Genomic DNA, 19,503 nt, shown 5'->3' with positions numbered 1-19,503 from the left:
ATATTTAATATGATCTCTCAGGCCAATTATAATTACACTGTGGGCCAAATTTGGCCCCTGGGCCTGAATTTGACACATGTGGGCCAGGTGATACCTCACCTCCACTTTCAACATGCAGCTTCTAAACCAGCCCCCGAATGGGTTTGAAATTTTCCCTGGCTCCAGTCAGGCAGCACTTGCAGGCTGCAGTAAAACAATGGTTGAAACACCGGATACAAAAACGTCTTTCACACACTGTAAAGACACAATGTGCAGTCAAGGATCGTTCTCTGCTTGGAGGTTCTTGAGTGTTCTCTGAAAAACCAACAACAGATTTGCAGCGAGGCTCTGCAGGGCCTCCACTTGTGGCCTGGAGTCACAGATGGTCTCTCAGGTATGAAAACCAACATAAACGTTGCTCTCAGGGCTGACGGGACAATTATCGGAACCGCGAGGGGAAGCGCTTTGGGGACTCTTGGCTGAGTTTAGCGCGTGGAGTCTGTGGGAGCAGCTGGAAGAAGGGCCATAGCGATCAGACGGCCTGATAAAATCACTTATGAAAATGCTCCGACTGATAAGACCGTCACAACAAGCGCAGGGCATTAACATCAAGCCGACTGCTGTATCTGAAAGAGGGGGGGGGGGGGCAGCAGCTCAAGACTTTGGGTGGTAATTATCTTCAAAAGCAGCGAAATTTCCCTTCTTTCACAGAGTTTCCTGGAATATTTTGCATGTTTTCCCAAAACTTCAAGCCACCTTTTTACATTCTTTCTACAGAAAATGTGCACCAAATGAAAGAGAGACCTTGATTTTGCAGAGGCCTTAAAAAAAGATTATTTTAAACCCAAACTGTGACCTATAGTAACCTTTGTGGCTGTAATTTTTATGCATTCCTGTAATTACCTCCCAAACCACTGGATGCATGGAGGAGGTTCTGTAAAACAGAAAAACCTAGCAGTGCAGATTCAAAACCACCACCTAAACATCAGCAGATCCGCAGCGCTGACATGCATCTGCGTGCAAATTAAACCCAGAACACCCAGCGGTCACATTTCATCAGATTCCCCCGAGGTGAGGATCTTCCCCGCCCAGAGCCCCTTCCACCACCACCACATTTCATAACCGCTCCGCTGCTCCACCAGAGCAGATCCGGCAGCCTGAGACCGGCTCGTGGAAATAAACCTCAAAGAAGGGCGGCATCTCCGTGAGCTGAACAGAGATAACAGAGCGGCGCATCTTTGAGTGAACTGTGAGCTGGAAGGGAGAGGACGGTGAGTGGAGTCAGGAGTGCTCTCCTCCTCCTGTTCCTCGCCGGAGTGCCGGCCGGAAGGGAAGGGGAGGTAGTTAAAAGTCCGTCCTGTCACTTCCCTTTGACCTCCCATTGAAATGAGTGGAAAAACAGCTGTGGGGCCCAACCTCTGCAGCGTCGTCTCCGAGGCCTGAAACAGACACATGCAAACAGGCAGTCTCATAGGAGGAGAACCTATATCCTGTCTGATGTTACGTAAAGATGTACTCTGCTAAACCCAAAAAGACGCTTGTTTTCTTAAGTGTGAGTTGTTTTTTTTTTTTGCTTTTCTCTCAGGGGTCAATCCATTCGATCGACTCCAGCTCAGAGCTGCTGACTGCGCTCCAGCAAACTGCTGATGTGCTGTTTAACTCCATATAAATGTAACGCACGCAGGCGGCGTTAAGCCTATTGATCATTTGCTGCTTTAAACTTTAACCAACATCTATTTCATCTTCAGTTTTACTACAGTTTAGGTTTATGTGTGCAGAGAGCCCCGAGGCGGACGCACCATCATTCACTCTCCTGAGATGCTGCTTCCCTTCATGTTTCTGCACCTGAAACCTCCACTGCTAACCATTTGATACTTGCAAAGATTTAAAACCTTGTTTTTAGACATTCAACATCACCGGGTTTTACGTTGTTTCAACTTATCTTGGCTCTACACCTTTCCATGCTTTTCTCAAAATCACCACAGTCAAGAGTTTGTTCTCTTATTAAGAGAGAAGGAAATGATTATGAAAATGAGTCAAAGTCATTTTGCTGCAGTTTCCTGAGAATCAAGCTGCTTAATTTAAGAAATGTTTAGCAGAAGGGAGAAGACATGTTAAATCTCTGTTTTGAACACTTTAGGTTTCCAAATCAAGATTTATGTTCTAAAATAAGTGCTAGTTTTAGATTACATATATGAGGATTTATCAAGATGGGTGAACTTGTTCTACAGATTATATTCTCATTGTGTTCTTAAATGAGTAATTTCCTCTTATCACACTTGTTTTTTTGTCCCTGTTATAAGGAAGTACACCAAAATACATAAAAACTCAAAAAAATACCAATCGATGGCATAGAAGTAGCAAGAAAAAAAGTTATTCTTGGGCTGAAAAACAAAATTTTAAAGTAACATTTACCTTTTTTAGCATATTTTCCCTTTTTGAATGCTTGTGTTCTTTTCCTATTTTAAGCGACCTCCTTTTGCAGTCTTCCCGTTTGTCAGTTTTTCAGCCACATGTTCAGCACCTATAAGACATTCCTGCAGGTACGCTTGGTTTTCTGTGGTTTTTGGAGTGGGTTTGTTCCTCATTTAAGTAAAAAAAATAGTGATTGTGGGAGCTAAGAACTGCAGGACGTCCTTCACCAGAAAATATTGTTCAAACATTGACTTGAACTCAGCTTCAGAAAGGTCTTTATAAAATCATAATTCCTACTGAAGAACTGAGACAGGCCGTTTTGATTGATAGAGAGTTCAGTATTCTGCCTGGCAACTGCATCATCTACGGCCTTTTCGGCATTTTTAAGCCTGACTTGGCAGCTTTTGTAGTTGCTATCTGGCTTTTTTTTTTGTTCTCGCATCATTTAGCTTTTTTGGTCTTGTTCGATTCTTCAACTAATTGTGCACCCCTACCCCCTCCCTCCCTCCTCTCTGAATGTCTCCACAGTGCACACCGTGGCTGGAATTAATGATTCAGCTTTGATTAAAACAGATGTTTGGACAAAAAAAATCACGGCACAACCTTGAAAAATGAATAGAAAATCCCAACAGCTCAGAAAACTGTCTCGGCTGCACTGAGGTGACAGTATCATGGTGTGGGTTTGCTGAGCATGTAAAACTGCAGTGTCATATTATATACCTCAGAGGCTAATTTTGATTCCTAAATGTTTATGTTACTTGATACATTTTTCAGAAATAATTTTTGTCTCATTTCTGTTTATGTTTTCAGCCTAAAATACCCCGTGATTATTTCTCATCTTCCATGATTTTGGTGTGTTCACAGTTCTAAGCAAATAAACGTGAATTTGTGTTTGAAACTGGCCTCTGGGCAATATCTGTATAAAACTGAATGTTTTCATTAAGCTCAACCATTATAGCTTAACCTGGAGGATTAACCAGATATAAGAAAAAATACCTTTGACTTAAAAAAAACAGAATTAAACCCCCTGAAATGGTTATGGAGAGATGGAAAAGAAGATTAATTGATTCAGAAGATCGACTTTGGATCCTTATTAAAAAATACTTTTTTTCAACCAGACACAAACAATGTTTTGTATTCTAAGGCTCCATATGGAGTGTTTACAGTCAGTTAATCTTAAAAAAGATCTGAATAATGGTGTAAATATCTGTTTGTGTTCTGATGCTGAGAGCATCCCGTGTTTCAAATGTAAAGATCTAACCCAGAATCGTCCACGAGACTTCATTAAATAATAATCACAGAGGAGCCCGTCTACAGTGACTGATGCTGCAAGTTCAGTCGTGAAGCAGCACAGGAATAGGAAAGCATCGCTGGCACCCTCAAGTGTCCATGTTTGGAACTGTAGAGCGATAGAGTTGCAGCTTCTTCTCTGCCGTAAGACTTGAACCTCTGAGTTTTTGAGTCCTCAGCTGGACTTCTTTGGACTTGGATTCTTCAAAGAGTCCAACAAACTCTTGATCCTCTCGCTGGCCGGCTCCCGCTTCCTCCTCTTGCGACTTTTGATGCCCGCGACCTGTGAAGGCAGCAGCAAGGTGGAAAGCCCCCACGGGGTGTGAACCTTGCCTGCCCCGCCCCCTTTGGGTGTGTTGGTTTCGTTCTGCTGGAGCAGCCAGGAGCTTTCCTGACACAGTGCCACGAAGCGCTCCAGCTGGGTGGCGTTGACGTTCTTGCTGACGTTCAGCGCCGTCTCAAACGGGTTCTGGATGTGCAGCGGAGCCACTTCGGGTTTGTTCTGCTCCTTGCCCTGAACAGAGTCAGGGGAGAGGATGCCGTCAACTCAGAAGTAAAATGTCAATCTTGATCATTAAATTGAAAACTCCAATGCTAATAAAGTGTATTTCTGCCAAGCTGAATGCATCTAAACAGTATCAAATCATCTTAAAAGGGAGCAACGCATGGCTGTAATCTGTGTTCTCTGCATGCTGTAATCCACCTTAAGCCTGACTGAAGGATAAAGGGATGAAGAGGAAGATGGCAACATAAACCCATCAGTCAAAGGCTGGGAATGAGTCAGAGCGCTGCGGCACAGTAAAGCAGATTTAATGCTGAAGCCCCGCTGGTGGACGGCTGAAGGCGGAGGGTCACGGCCGCACTCCACCTGCAGGACTCCTCAGCCGTGTCCACAGTCCGATTAGAGTCATAAATTACACCGGAGGGTCTGTCTTTCCCACAAGTCTCAGCTCTCTAACAGAGAACAAAACACACCCAGATACATAACTGACGGCAGAAAAGATTTTACCTTATAAGTAACATAGTCTGCGTATATTTTGGATAAATGATCTGCATTTAACATGTTGATTTCTAAAAGTTATTTTTTCCATAGTAATTTAAGTAATTCATCTTTGTCATGTGCTTTATTGATACCTAAGGATTCTTGATTCTGTCTGATAAAAGTTATGAACCAGATAATGATAAATCATGTAATAAATCAGATACGGTAGAACTGTGGTGGGATTATATGAATATTCGCTTCCTTCCACTCCCTTTCAAGCAATATTTATTAATATGTCTAATAGGGTTGTGCCGATGGACGATATCATCGTCCATCGTGATGGGTGACTGACATCTCGATGGAGAGACCACCATCGTGATGCCACGCCCCCGCCACGTTGCGCGTCGACACCATAAGCCGCGGTTACATGTACAAAATATCTTGATGGGATCAATGGTCGGATTGGAATCCAACCGTGTAGATGGGCCCAGAAAAATGTTTTCAGAATATAAAAACGTTCACTAAGGTCACAATTTCGGTCGGAATAAATCATTCGCACATGCGCAGTATTCGCACATGCGCAGTTTGAAAACCGGAAGGGGATACAACTTCCGCCGAGCGGCTTTTTTTCCAAACTTTATTGGATGTAACAATTCAATACAAAACGATAACAGCACCGAGCGGCTATATATATTGACATGTCAGCTCGGTAAAATACGAGACGATCTTCTAAAGGCCTGTTCACACCGGGACGAATTTCGCCGGCGATTTTCGCCGACGTTTAACGCCTCGTGACTAAACAAAGGGCACCAACGAGAGTGTGCACACCGACGCGAAAAAACGCCAGGCGTTAAAGCGTCAAAAAAAAAAAAAACGCCTCGGGTTCGTTTTTTTTTTTTCGACGCGTCGCGTCGAAATCTACTCGACCAATGAGAATGGCGCTTTTGCTCACGTGTCTGGAGCTTCTGAAGTTACAGTAAAACACAACTTGGGGGCGCTCAAACACAAAACTGCCTTGCTGAGCACACATACCAGCGAAGAAGATAGACGCAAAGTAGCGTCTACACACAGCCGCGAAGCAATAATGACGGACATTCTAAAATATCCCCGAACCAAGCACCAGTTGGAGCTACTGGTGCTTGAAATATTCATGTTTTCTTTGTTTGATTCTGAAAAGCGTGTAAATACTTGCTCTCTTCTTCTGAGTGAAAAGCGACTTTCAGAAGCGTAAAGTTGCGCAGCGCCACCTTGTGTACAGGAGTATTTCTGTTTTACATTAAGCGCCATCTAATGTCAGGGAATGAAATTGCATGTTCACTCCACTCATCGTCAGCGAAAATCGCCTGGGTGTGAACACAAAAAACGTGGCGAAAAACGCTGGCGAATAACGGCTGGCGAATATTCGTCCCGGTGTGTACGGGCCTTAAACGTGCTTTTAATAATGTTACGGTTATTATCAAACACCTGTTCGCTCATCATTTGAATTTTAATCCGTGTGGTCAGTGCTTTTTCTGAACGGAGCCAGGATTAGCAGTATGCTAACACGGGCTAACAACATTAGCTTTGGGTGGCGCTGCACGTAAACGTGTAAGAATAACATCAGCCTTTATTTAGTCGGGACACGACTGGAAACACAAATCCACGTGATTGTTTGAATGTTTTCTAAGGACTGAGCGACATTTCTGCTTTGATGCTCAAACCGCTGTGTGTGCTGACGATCCGAGCTGTGCTCAGACACACACGTTTAGACCCGGTTCTGAGTTCGGTTGCTTGTACCCCTAGAGCTGCAGGACGGATCGCAGTCTTAAATCTCCCACACATACCGCTCATGTACCCCCCCCCCCCCCCCCCCTTCCCATCAAACACAAAGCTTTAAGTCCGCGCTCCGCCGGTCCACTTCACTAATTAAGTGCGGGAGCGACTACACTTCTCTTCTATTTTGCTTGTTACTTTTTCTGTTAAAGTCACTTCCCTCAGTTTATACTGGATCATCGCGGATTAGTCATTAGTTGGGAAATAAAATGAAAAAAGCAAAAAAACGAATAGCAGTTATATAAGAACGAAAAATGTAAAAATACAACCCCCCCCCCCCCCCCCCCCCCCACGATGTCATCGTCCATCACGATGGTTGACAGCAAACATCGTCAACGGCCAAATTAGGGGACATCGCCCAACCCTAATGTCTAATTAAATCTAAGTTTGATTCATCAATGTATGAATGTATAACTGATGATTGCAATTGCAGTTATTCTTATTTGATTGCTTGAAATAAAGCATTTAAAATAAAAATAATAAATTCTTTACTTTTTATTAAAAGAAAAAAAAAATTTAAATAACAAAAAAAACAACTGAATTTATGAGGGGTAAAAATGTTTAATTTCTGTCCTTTTACTATTTGAGAAAGTAAAGCTTCAAAGCTGCAAAGACATCACTAAAAGGCTAAAGAGTAAAAAAATGCACTGACAGGGAATTTACCAAAAAAAAGGCAAGACATGAAAAAAAACAAACTTAGGCAGGAAGAAGTCACTCAACTAGGTGTGTAACAATTAGTCGACTTAATCAATGAATAGATTAACATTGCTACGATCCAACCAAATCAATCTGTCTGAGGAAAGTATCGATTTACAACATTCTAAAATTGTTTCAAAATGAAATACATTGAATTTCATTGATCTTGGAAAATACCATATGGATTGAGACATGGTAGGTTTATTTTACTATAATGTCAAATCAACCAAGTGTCACCAGAGGAGACAAAATACATGTGATGTCAGCAAAAAAGGATCAGTCCATCATTCCAGTCCAATGTGTGGAGACACTTGATATTTAGCAAAGTCATGTGACCATGCAGAATGTAGAATGTTCTAATAATGTTCCCTTTGGATTATTCAATGTGGAAAAACAACAGTGAGCTGAAATGTATGATACTAAAATGTGAATACATTTGCCATTAATTCTTGTTTACTTGTTTGTTTGTACACATATTTAATTTACACTGGATTATCTTGTAAGAAACACAGCGAATCTGGAAAATATCACCTGCTCTGTTCAGGTGTTTATCTCTAAGTCACAGTGCTTGAAGTTTTGGCTGAAGATGTCCTGAATCCATTTTAGGTCAGTGAATCGGATCGAATTAGATCAGTAACCATAATTTATTAAATGCCTTCATTCTTTGTAAAAATGAATCGTCAAAAACTCTTCTTATATTAGACATAAACCTCTGAATCATCCAAAAATACCTTCAATCAGACACTCTGTGCACCACTGACACAAAAAAAAGGTTCTTAAAGGTGTGTGAACTGTTATAACTAATTTTAGTAAAATAACATTGAAGAGACAGTCAAACATGGTGGTGGTAGTGTGATAGTCTGGGATTACATTGTGTCTGATTAATTTATTTTTGATGAACCTATGAACTGAAGTGTTAGCAGCACAAGCAGATTTTGGGAGGCGATTTCATTTTTACTTTAAATTTTTACACTGCTAGTTTATTTACTACAACTATTTTTAAATAATACATAAATCCATGACTAACATTTAAGATTGACTAACATCAATGAGAAAAACTATCATCTGTGAGAGAAAACAGCTGCCAGTAAACTCCGTCTTTAGTGCCAACAGATGTTCCTTCTGGAGTTCAACCATTAAAATGAATACAATTAGTTTAAATTCTAAGATTTAAAGTAATTTAAATCACTTTAAACCAATATTTAGACCTCACATGAACTGGAAATGAATCATGTCCGTCAAGTGGTCAATTTAATGATTTATGCCCACAGCTTTAAGCCACCATTTATATACATTCCTCATTTTTAGGTCAATATTTTTTTTGGAATCTACATTTTTCTACTTTCAGACTCCTGCACATTTCAGCTCATCAGCTGTCTGTAGAGGATGACCTTTGAGAAGGTCACGACCTGACGACAGACAGCACCACTTGAAAACTGCCAACAGACTCAAGGTTTCATGGAGTTGATCAGACAAAAAAATAAGAAACCACTTACTTTATATTTAAGGCAATTCCATCATTTTAATGACTTCCTAGTCCAGTTTCAGGAACTATACTGGTAAGTTAACACCGGGCTCAGAAACATGCGTTCGACCGGCCACTTCCAGGGAAAGCTCTATGTAAACGTGTGTATATGCGTGTTCTGCGGTAAAAGACCAAACAATCACAAAATGATACTTTTGAAGGTTTTTTCGGGGCTCTACATACAAAACGTGGGGCGATTGAGCGCCCGTCAAAAGTGAAACCAGTCGCACTTTGTCCAATCAGGGACTGGGATTTGGTATTGACACACAGAGGACGTCCCCTTTCACTAGCTAAAGTGTCAAATGCTTGAAAGTTGACCACGGAGGAGAAATTAATAATAGCGGTTTGAGCCCGGACACAATTCTATGGTTGACACAGAGCCTTTCATGTTTCAGAATAGAGCTATGAAAGAAAAAGTTTGGAGCAAGATTTGCAGCTGTCGCACCAACAGACAAGAGTGAACGCCGAAAGCTAGATGCACGTTCAAAAACCCACATTCTGGGGATTCTTGAAAATACCTCACGTGCCTGGTGTGTATTTAGCAAAGATAATTTGAGGATTTATTCATTAAGTGACCAGATTTTCAGGATTTGTTTTGATATTTCTTATTTCAATTTGCAGAAATGACAGGTTTTGTTGATGTTTTTATTTGATGTAATCCTTAAAAGAATATCTAAAAAATAAAAGCTTAAGAAACTAAATAAAACGTGAAATATCTTTAAATATTCAACACAAGTAACTCAGTTGTTTTTTATGGAAATCTCTAAATAAAACTGACCCGTCCGTCTATGGCGATGTGTTGTTTTGTAGCAGTGAGGGTTATGTGTTGTATTTCAAACTCTGATACAGACCTTCCTGATGTCCACGGACATCCTGCTAAAAGGAAACGTGGCGTAGAACTCGAAGAACTCGTACAGCAGGTGCTCTGAAACAAAGTATGGTTTTGCGTGTAGCCCCATTAGCACTGGCGCCGCCATCTGGAAAGCCAATTGCTGCCCTGCGGCCTTTAAGGCTGCGCTCGGCTGCTCACCCAGAGCCTCCGTGTTCCTCCGGAGCTGGATCTTGGTGAAATCGCTGACAAACGTGCAGTCGTTGCCCTCAATCACGCTCTTGTCTGCGGGACCTTGAGGGGGCGAGAGCAGGGATACAAGGTAAGATGACAGCTATAAACAAGGCGCAGATGAATGTGTTGCTGCGTATCTGGAGGAGACGGCGAAAAGAGCAGGAGGGGTTTGAGGCGGGGGAACAAAAGGCGGCTGGTTTCCCCCTCAAGCTGCGCCTTTGTAACCAGTCTCCTTCACACGGGCGTGCGTGTAATAGTGCGCGTGCATCAGCTCAGCCTTCCAGGAGGGATGCAGCTTTTATTGTCCTGTAAGCATTCTTAGTGATGGAGTCTGAGCAAAGCAGGCCGGGGGAGAGGAAGAGGAGGACGGCTTGATTGCTTTTAGAAGGCAATTATCAGGGAGTCAAGGTGACAGAGGCAGGAGAGGTGCGGACGCTGCACACTGCTGAGCTGCTGACTGTGTTAAAGCACAAACTTAACTCTATTAAGACACAATAACTCTTGGTGCAAGAATGGCTCGATTCTCGAAGCGAAAAATGAATGTGTCAAAGGCTGTGCACTAAACACAAACCAACCACAAAGGACAGATAAAGTCTTTTTTTTTAAGAAACATGACGTAAAACTGACGGCATAGGCCCTCCTTAAAAGCAGCACGACAGCTTTTAGAGACACAGATACGACCTCTGCAACCACAAACCAGGACTTTAACCTCACCAAGGCCCCTCAAATACAGAACCCAGGGGTTGTTGGGTTCATGAGATAAAAAAGTAATTTCAGAGCCAGAACAGCCCTCTGTAATTATCATTATGTATGTATTCAAATGAAGACATTTCGTTTTTAATAGTTATAAAGGACTAAAATTACATTTTTCTTTTCGCTTCACATTGCTTCTCAAAGAGGCATCTCTGACTTCCGAATTGAAACACGTTAAAAAGTAAAAACGGTAGCTTGATGTAGTTCCCCAGTTAACCACTAGGGAAATGGTTGCAAATCCAGGTCAAGAGTTCACATTTAAAATAAAAATAAAAAACGTACATTCTGGAATTCTGAAACTTCTTTTCTCCCGTTTCGAAGCTTGATTTGAAATCAAATTCTAAATTTAGAAGAACATGGATCATTTTGAATCTATAACAGCCTCATGGGGGGGCATTTATCCCCGTACTACTGCCTAACTAGGTAGCCACAAAGGGGCCCAAGTCTGGGTCCCTCAATCCCAAGCCAGGATAAAACACAGGGTTGCGTCAGGAACCAGTGTAAATTTTTTATCCAGTGTAAAAATCTCTGCCAAACCACCTGCTGATTCGCTGTGGTGACCCCTGAAGGGAAATGCCGATAGGTGGACTTTAACAACTTGTACTCAAGACCTCAATGACGAGTGTTAAAGTGAATAACTACTGAGCTATGAGTCACATCAGAAACCCTTTGTGCAATCATTGGTCTCATTTGTAGAATGTCCTGCATATTAGAAAATGAAGAGCAGGGAAAGTACAGGAAGGAAATCACCGTTGTTTTGGTCTGTTAGAGCTGAAAAAAAATGTAGATAAAGAAAGCGTCTAATATTCTGTAATCCTTTAAAAAAACATGTAAAGGATTACAGAATATATTATACTTACATTTAAAATACCTGCTATTATGTAAAAATGTTCTTTGAATTTAAAAGAACTTGAATTTGTGTTCAACATGTTGAACATTAACAACCAGGCTTCCGTCACAAAATATTGAGATGAACTTTTGTTTTTTTCTGCACCAAAATACAAATAAATACTTTTAAAACCGTATAATGCGACTCCCTGGATTCTTATTTTTTCCATTCTGTCACAGTTGAAGTGTCTCTATGATAAATATTACAGACCAAACTCGTGTGTTTAAGAGAGAAAACTCACTGTAATGAGTTCCCGTCTGGACATTTGTCCAAAAATGTGTTCATAAACTTGACGCTCTAGACGCTTGTGGGAGGAGCTACTATCCAAGGTTTTCAATGGAAGCATGGACTGCATATCTGATTTACAGTTAATGCATGGAAGACAAGGATGACGTTGAGAAATCAGGTTTATTTTTTTTGCAGAGCTCTACAAAAACATCTGTAAATAGGTCTCCATGTCTGGGTTTATGAGGTCATTCAGAGATTCTCCCAGCGCGGTGAGCTTCACCATCTACTGCGTCTGAATGACGGCCACTTTCAGCAGGACTTCCATGTCTTTGTGACCCAGTTTGACGACTCCCTGTCCTGGATTCGTCCGAGGAGGAAAAAATAACACTAGAAATAAAATTAGAGGAACTTTTTATTACTGTCTTGATACAAACAGGAAAATATCCTAAAGTTTAGAAATGGAACGATCAGCTTCCCCTTCTTGTTTGTTTTGAACCTTCATCATCAACACATCACGAGCCAAAGCTCAGTCAATGATTGGATGATAACGCAATTACTTTGCCAAAGTTAAGATATTGAAACATCGTACCACAGCTTTCCATGACACCTGAAACGCGCTGCTGCCAGACAGCTGTCCCACGGCCAACGCTCAAAACCCAACACAGGACCTCTCATGGCGTCTGTCCATTGAATTCACATTAAAGCTGGACACCCCTGCCACACAAATTGAACACAGCTTAAATATTTCATCTGATTTCGTATTAGTTTTTAAATGGTGGCACCTAGGAAGGAAATCCACCAGCAAGATCTGGCAACCCTGACTCTGACCATCATTTATAAAGAAGTGGACCAAACAGACCAAACGCTCCCCTCTGCAAAGCTGGTAAACTTCAGATCCTTGGAAGCTAAATTTAAAATAATTTAAAGATGTCTGAAGCTTTAGCAGAGAACTGAGAGTGGATGTTTGAGATCCTCAAACTAAACTTGGAATGAGACTTTTATTTATTCAGGCTTTTTAAGACTGCTAAACCCTTTTTCCTATTGTTTTTTGTTTTCAATATTTTTCATGTACTAGTATTTTGGTGTTGCAGAAACATGTCTGTAAATGTCTGTTCATGTTTCCACTTAAAAAAAAAAACTTTGTCTAAAGAAACCAAAAACTGGCATAAACTAAGTAGTAAAAGAACCTGCGAGATCTCGTAGCTGGTCCAGTGTGGGGATGATGGGGGGGTTCCTCTTCTGCAGGAAGAACAGCACCATGACGGTGAGGGAGAAGTTGGAGATCCAGGCGCCGGGGATGCTGCTGGTGATGCCATGAGCCCTGGCCCAGCAGCGCACGGTGAACACCAGGCGGCGCACTCGCGGATCCAGCTCTCCATACAAGTACAGCAGCTCTGTGCTCTTCATCGCCACCCTGTGGAGAGGAAACAGCAGGACATTCCTAAGTCTACATTCACTAAAATCACAGTTAAAATGTTTTATTAAACAATTGGCAATTACAAAACAATCCAAAGCCAGACTGTGGAGAAAATATTTATCAAATTAAATAAGTACTCTGATTTCTGGGGCAGTGCTTAGCGCTCTTGCCTCACAGCAAGAAGTCCCCTGACTCAAGTCCCGGCTGGGGGACCTGAAAACAGAACACCAATATGGGTGACCTTTCTGTGTGAAGTTTGCATTTTTTCCCTGTTTGCATGTGTGGGTTTCTCCGGGGACTTCAGTTTCCTTCCACCGTCCAAAAACATGCTTCATAGGTTAATTGGTTAATCTAAATCCTCCCTAGGTGTGATTGTGAGTGTGTGGGTGTGTGGTTGAGGACATTCTACCCTGCGACAGACTGGCTAACTATCCAGGGTGTCCCCTGCCTTCGCCCACAAGTGGCCGGGATAGGCTCCAGCAGCCCCGTGACCCCGGAAGGGAATAAACAGTAGAAGATGCATGAATAAATGAACTGTGATTTCTGAATTTTTTTTTTACTTTTTTTAAATGTTTTAAAAAGGCTACTCTGCACTACTGAGCTCCTGCCACTTTCTATTTTTCGCAAATACATTCCAACATCAGAGTTTGATCAATTTTCTGGAGAAAATATGTCATAACTAGAAACATCAAACATCTGAGAGGCTTAGTTTTCACATCAGTGGAAAACACAATCAGCACCATTGAAACGATGACGATCATCTGACCTAAAGGTAAAAGCTCTCTTATTCTGTCGCCGATCACTATCAGACTGCAGGGTTCCTCATTGGGAGGAAAGTGCCTCAGAGATGTCAGGGCACGATTTGAGAAAAGTTCCCCTCACGCCCACGGCGGCGAGAGCTTCCCCGACATTTCCTGAGAAACCTCTAGTTGGTTTTTAGTGCGTTAGCAAAGGTGGCGTTCCAGCTGATAACGTGATGACTTTTGGGCCTGGAGTGGAAGAAATGAAACGCAGAAAAGGCCCCCCCTCTTTCTTCCTGTTCACTTTCAAAGTGGTAAGTAAACCGCTGCAACACTCTGACTAAACGGTTTTGGGGTTTTCACAAAGCAGCAGTGGTGAAAAGGGAGTCGCTCTATGACAGCATGAGAGCTGAACGCTGACATTTCAGGGCGTGACCCTTTGAATCTGTGATGCAGACCCGTTTTATCTGAAACGCTGCAAGAAAAAGACCGGAGGAAGGCGAGTGTGTGCGCCATGAGTGTACCTGTTGTTGGCTGTGAGGTCGCACTGGAAACCAGACGGCTGGTGAACGAAGCGCAGCAGAGGACAGCGAGCGTTCAGAATCTTCTGCACCCCGACACATCCGGGTCCAAAGTGGTCTAAGCACTCCCCGATGACAGACAGGACGCTCTGGGTGACGGCCCGCTCAGAGCTGGCGCGCTTCATCTGGTACTCCGTGAAAAGCCCCGATTTCGGCTGAACAAGCACAGAGAGAACAGAATTGATGAGAGTGGACAGATCCTCGTCCGTGACTGGGACACGCCATTACCATCTTCACGTTCCACCCGCTGATGCTGTCCAGGTCGAGGAACATGTCCAGGTCGCAGCCCAGCTTTCCAAAGCCGTTTACCGACGAGCCAAAAGGTTTGATGGTGCATTCTGGGAAATAAGCAGCAGCAACATCCTTGAGCAGAGAGCAGACGAGGAACCGCAGCCTGCTGTTCTCATCTGTGATCTGATATTGTTCAGTCAGGGAGATTATCTGCTGGTCTATCTGAGGAAGAGGAGGCACAACACCAAAACAGATCCTGTAAATTCCACCAGTTTAATCTGCACCTAGAACTTAGTGGTGGAGATCCTGAACTCACACTCTCCTCTTGGGACAGCCTCTGGATGAGCTCATTGGTGGGAACTGTGCTTTGAGGCTGGAACTGAAGTCCTGACGGAGGATTGGCGTCCACAGAGCTGAGGTTTCGGAGAGACAGCAGTCTGGATTTGAAAGGCACCAGTGATTCGTGGTTGACTGCAGGGATGGTGGCCGTCTCCAGTAGAGAGGCAACGCCGTCCCGGCTGGCAAACTCTACAACGGCGTTCATGCCCTAAAAAGGTAACTGGTCAGAAACGTCGCCCCACAGCAGCACAAGAGCAACGCAAGAGCACAGACTCCCACTTACATAACTTTCATAAAAGAAGTATTTTTCTACGTCGCCGTGTTTAGATAAAAACTTGAAGAGCTTCTTCTCGCTGGTCCCGGACTGGCAGCTGATGAGGACGGAGCGCTCCGCCTGCTCTTGTCTCTCCACCAGGAGAGTGTGCAAACACTTCCGACCATTCGTTTCTTCTGTCAGAACTGCAGCGTGAAAACAAAATGTACGTTAACAGATTGTCTAATTCAGCAAATGCTTTAGAGGTATTACAGCCTTCTGAGTGACTATAAGGGGGGAAAAACAACAACAAAAAACAAGAAAAACCAATTGAAGCACCCTTTTCTTCAAATAATTACATTCATTTTAGTGTTAGAAATAAGGAGAGAAAAAATGCAAGTAATATTTGGTTGTCCTCCCCGATTTTTGGTTGTCCTTTGATACCAATATTCAACAGCAACGAAACCTACTCAGATGTCAGTACTTACATCTTTATTTCTTCTATACATCTAATATCAACTTATGATGAACATTTAAAAAACTCTTTAAATATTAAAAACAAACATTTTACTAAATATTGAAGCATCTGGTTACACAAAGTATTGCCATGTAAATCAAATACTGTTACGGTCAAATGAAAATACTTTATCTTACCCTATAATATATCAGAAAATTGATTACATTAACCAACACTGTAACCTAATGAGTATTTTTAAAATTTAGCACACTTGTATGGACTGGGACTAGTACAGCATTCCAAATATAAAGTAATATTTATATGTGATGAAAAGTTATGATATAACATCTATTTCAAATAAACACATGTCTAAATGATACCATGTTTACATTGTGCGCTGCAGTAGCAGTAAAGACTAATATCCCTGATCTTTTAAACATTTTTAAGACATGCAGGTGCAATGTTGTCATTTTGCGATGTCTTCAGGCGACTCGGTTCGTTCAGAAGTAACCTGACATCGTTCGTGTACACTCGGTTTTATCTTAAAAAGTCGGACGTCGGTTTCCCAAAAACTTTGAAAAATAGTCGAAAAAATACCAAAATGTTGGATAAAAGACCAGGTTGTCACACGGACAACCATCAGGTTCATTTTTGGTTGTCCTCCGAGAAATCTGGTTGTCTGGGACAACAGGATAACCGCTTATTTCGAACGCTGCATTTTATTCAACTATAGTTGAAAGCACCCATCAATTTGTAACTATTTTGACTTTAACTATTTAAATTTTGCTCTTCTTATTTATTTTACTGAACATGTATCACAAAGGCCTTCAATGGGTTATTAATGACTCCGGAATATAATGAACATGTTAGCATTGTTTTTTACTTTTTCCATTCATTTTTTGTTCTTTTTTACAGTTTGTTTAGCTAATATAGCAGTTAGCATTTAAAAGCTAGATATTAGAACTTGGCTGTTAAACTCTAAATGCAGTTACAGTGGAGGAATAAATAAGTATTTAATCCCTTTACTGATTTTGTAGTTTATCATCACCTAAAAAGAAACTGACATTCTGTTATCCTAATAGTAAATTCATTGAATAGTGAGAAAAAGAGAGAAAGAAAATCAAGAAACTGACTTTAATTTATATAAATGTATTTGTATTTCACTGAGGGAAATAAGTATTTGAACCCTCTTGCTGGAAAGATTTTGTACTTTGTGGCAAAACCCTTGATATCAAGCACATAGGTCAGATGTTTCTCATAGTTGATGATCAGGTTTCTGCACATATCAGGTGGAATTTTGGTCCACTCTTCTTTACAAATTATTTCTAAATCATAAAGATTTGGTGACTGTTGTTTGGTAACTCTGAGCTTCAGCTCTCTCCATTGGTTTTCTATAAGGTCCAGAGACTGGATGGGCCACTCTATGACCCTGATCTGCCTCTTCTTCAGTCATTCCTTGGTTGTCTTGGGTTTATGTTTTGGGTCATTATCCCGTTAGAAGATCCAGTCATGACATATTTTAAACTTCCTGGCTCAAGGAGAGGGAGGTTCTCACTCAGGATTTGATGGTACACGGCTCTGCCCATCCTCCCGTCCACACATGAAGTAGACCTGTGCAAAAAAAAAAACCCACCTCCAAAGCATAATTCCTCCGCCCCCATGCTTTACAGTGGGGATGGTGTTCTTGGGGTCATAGGGAGCATTTCTCTTCCTCTGGGTTGATTTGATGCCAAATCTGACCACAGCACGTTCTCCTAATTTCTCATGAAGGTATTTGTTTGCTAACTTCAGGCGGGTCTGAACATGTGTCTTCTTTAGCAGGGGAACTTTGTGATCTCTGCAAGATGTTAAACCATTGTGGTGTAAAGTATTACCAATGGTTTTCTTGGTGACTGTGGTTCCAGCTGCTTTGAGATCATCAACTCAGTCCTGCCGTGTTGTTTTAGGCTGATTTCTCTCTGTTCTCATCATCATGGAGCCCCAGACCTAAAGGTGGACGGATGGTCATGATGCAATTCGTGTATTTTGGCACCAATAGGTGTCACCTTAACTTCCAGCTTCTTGCTGATGGTTTTGTAGTCCATTCCTGAGCAGGTCTAATCTTTTCCCTTAAATCTACTAAAAGATCTTTAGTCTTTCCATGTTGGAGAGTTTGGAGTCTGATTGACTGATTCTGTGGACAGGTGAGTTTTACACAGGTGATTAATTTAAACAGGGTTCTTTAATTCAGGTGACAGGTTTATTAGGAGACTATAACTTGTCGGTTAAAGTCAATTTCTTTATTTTCTATTTCTCACTGTTCAATGAAGGATGGCAGACTGTGAATTTCTTTTCAAGTAGGCAAACCTACAAAAATCAGCAAGAGATCAATTATCTATTTACTCCACTGTAATTACATATTTTTTATAGATGTTTCTAGATAACCACCATTAAGCTACTTCATTCATATTTTTATTACAACATAGGATAATTGTTCAACTATACTTAACTAATTGCAGATTTCCTACAAAATGTATAGGAAATATCTAAATCTAAGAAATACCTAAAAAGCCCATCTGTCATATCTGAAATATGTTTTTGTTTTGTTTTTCTAATCTAGCAAGTTATGCTAAATGGAAACAAGTATGCCCTTCAGCAACCTTTAAACAAATTGTGACATAAATATGTTTGGATCTAGCACTGTCTATTTAAAAAGAGCTGAGGAGTTTGACCTAGTAATTTGGGTCTCATGCCAAAATTGTTATGCTGCAAAATGGTTGCAAACCTGATTTATTCACCACACATCCTTTCATGATTTGGGTTAGATATCGCTCTACCGTTCCAACCTTTCAGTGTATTAGTTTCAACCGTGACAGTGATGGTAAAAGTACAAGTAGAGGATTTATCAGTCTTCACCCAGTTTTCCTAAATTAACATGATTAAATCAGACCCAAACCAGGATGCCACCACCACCATGCTTAAATAGTGCTGCTGTGTTTTTGGTACTAGCATGTGAGGGTTTGGATCTTACTTTCACATTTGAACTAATTCCTTGTTTTAATAATATTGTTGCATTGCGTTTGTTTTGATAAAGTTCGTTTCCTTTTAACAAAGCTAATATTTCAGATTGTGTTTCTATGACAGTAAAGTTTGGTGCTTAGTGCACGTTTTGTTACTCATTCTGTTATCTGTACTTTTTTTTTTTTACAACTGACTGTACTGCCACATGTAATTCTGTAATCCCGCAAATCAACTTTTCTATCAGTCCTTTAAGACCGTCGTAATCCCGAATAATAGGTGTTATTCATCTTGTTATTTCAGATATTATTGTGATTAAAAACAAAGTCAACTTCGCCCACTGCCGCGTCTGTTTCATAAAACCTGAGCTTTTCTCTATGGAGTTCATACTGTCGCGGCATCTTTCAGGGCTAGCCTCCATGCTAACATGTTTCCAACTCCACGACACTCACCGTTTTCGTCTCTTCGAGCTGACTCCGTCCGTGCAGCAGTAGTGTTAGTTCCAACTCGTCTGTGGATAACCGTGTCGGTCCTCCGTGAGCATCTCAACAGGCTGGCTCTGCCCCAAACAGACAACCTGCACACGGGCAAGGAGGACGCCATGGCCTCCGGAGCGAAGCTGAAAGGCGCATGCGCACAAACTCATCTACGGCGAGTGAGAGAAGCCATGAAACAGCGCCACAAACCCCAAAAAACAAGTTTACAACTTTTTTTAAATTAAAAATAAAAATACAAAAAAAATGCATATTTTTTTAATTGAAGCATGATTACTCGTGTTTTATTAATTATTATTTTAACCTAGAAAAATGGGAAAGATAAAGAAAATAACAAAAATTTCCTTCTTAGGAAACAAGAA

The 19,503-nt window shown here is 41.4% G+C and overlaps 1 protein-coding gene across 1 annotated transcript; it reads right to left on the bottom strand.

Annotated features, from left to right (window-relative positions):
* Positions 1-608: 608 nt before the first annotated feature.
* On the bottom strand, positions 609-19,309 carry mtpap (mitochondrial poly(A) polymerase). Its single transcript, XM_023950112.1, has 9 exons — positions 19,100-19,309; positions 15,224-15,399; positions 14,918-15,148; positions 14,599-14,823; positions 14,314-14,525; positions 12,820-13,046; positions 9,730-9,822; positions 9,551-9,624; positions 609-4,198 (listed from the first exon to the last, which is right to left on the bottom strand). Exons 1-9 carry the CDS (start codon positions 19,248-19,250, stop codon positions 3,860-3,862), a joined length of 1,728 nt encoding a protein of 575 aa, XP_023805880.1. The 5' UTR covers positions 19,251-19,309; the 3' UTR covers positions 609-3,859.
* Between the last annotated feature and the right edge of the window lie 194 nt (positions 19,310-19,503).

Source organism: Oryzias latipes, chromosome 20 (genome assembly GCF_002234675.1).
Source record: "Oryzias latipes chromosome 20, ASM223467v1".
Lineage (NCBI taxonomy): Eukaryota > Metazoa > Chordata > Actinopteri > Beloniformes > Adrianichthyidae > Oryzias > Oryzias latipes.
This window is presented reverse-complemented; position numbering and strand designations above follow the sequence as displayed.

Coding starts and splice junctions, on each gene's coding strand:
- mtpap (XM_023950112.1), bottom strand. CDS start 19,250: ATGGCGTCCTCCTTGCCCGTGTGCAGGTTGTCTGTTTGGGGCAGAGCC. Junction 14,824..14,917: donor GGCTGTCCCAAGAGGAGAGT/GTGAGTTCAGGA, acceptor CCTCTTCCTCAG/ATAGACCAGCAGATAATCTC. Junction 4,199..9,550: donor TGTCCGTGGACATCAGGAAG/GTCTGTATCAGA, acceptor GACTCTGTTCAG/GGCAAGGAGCAGAACAAACC.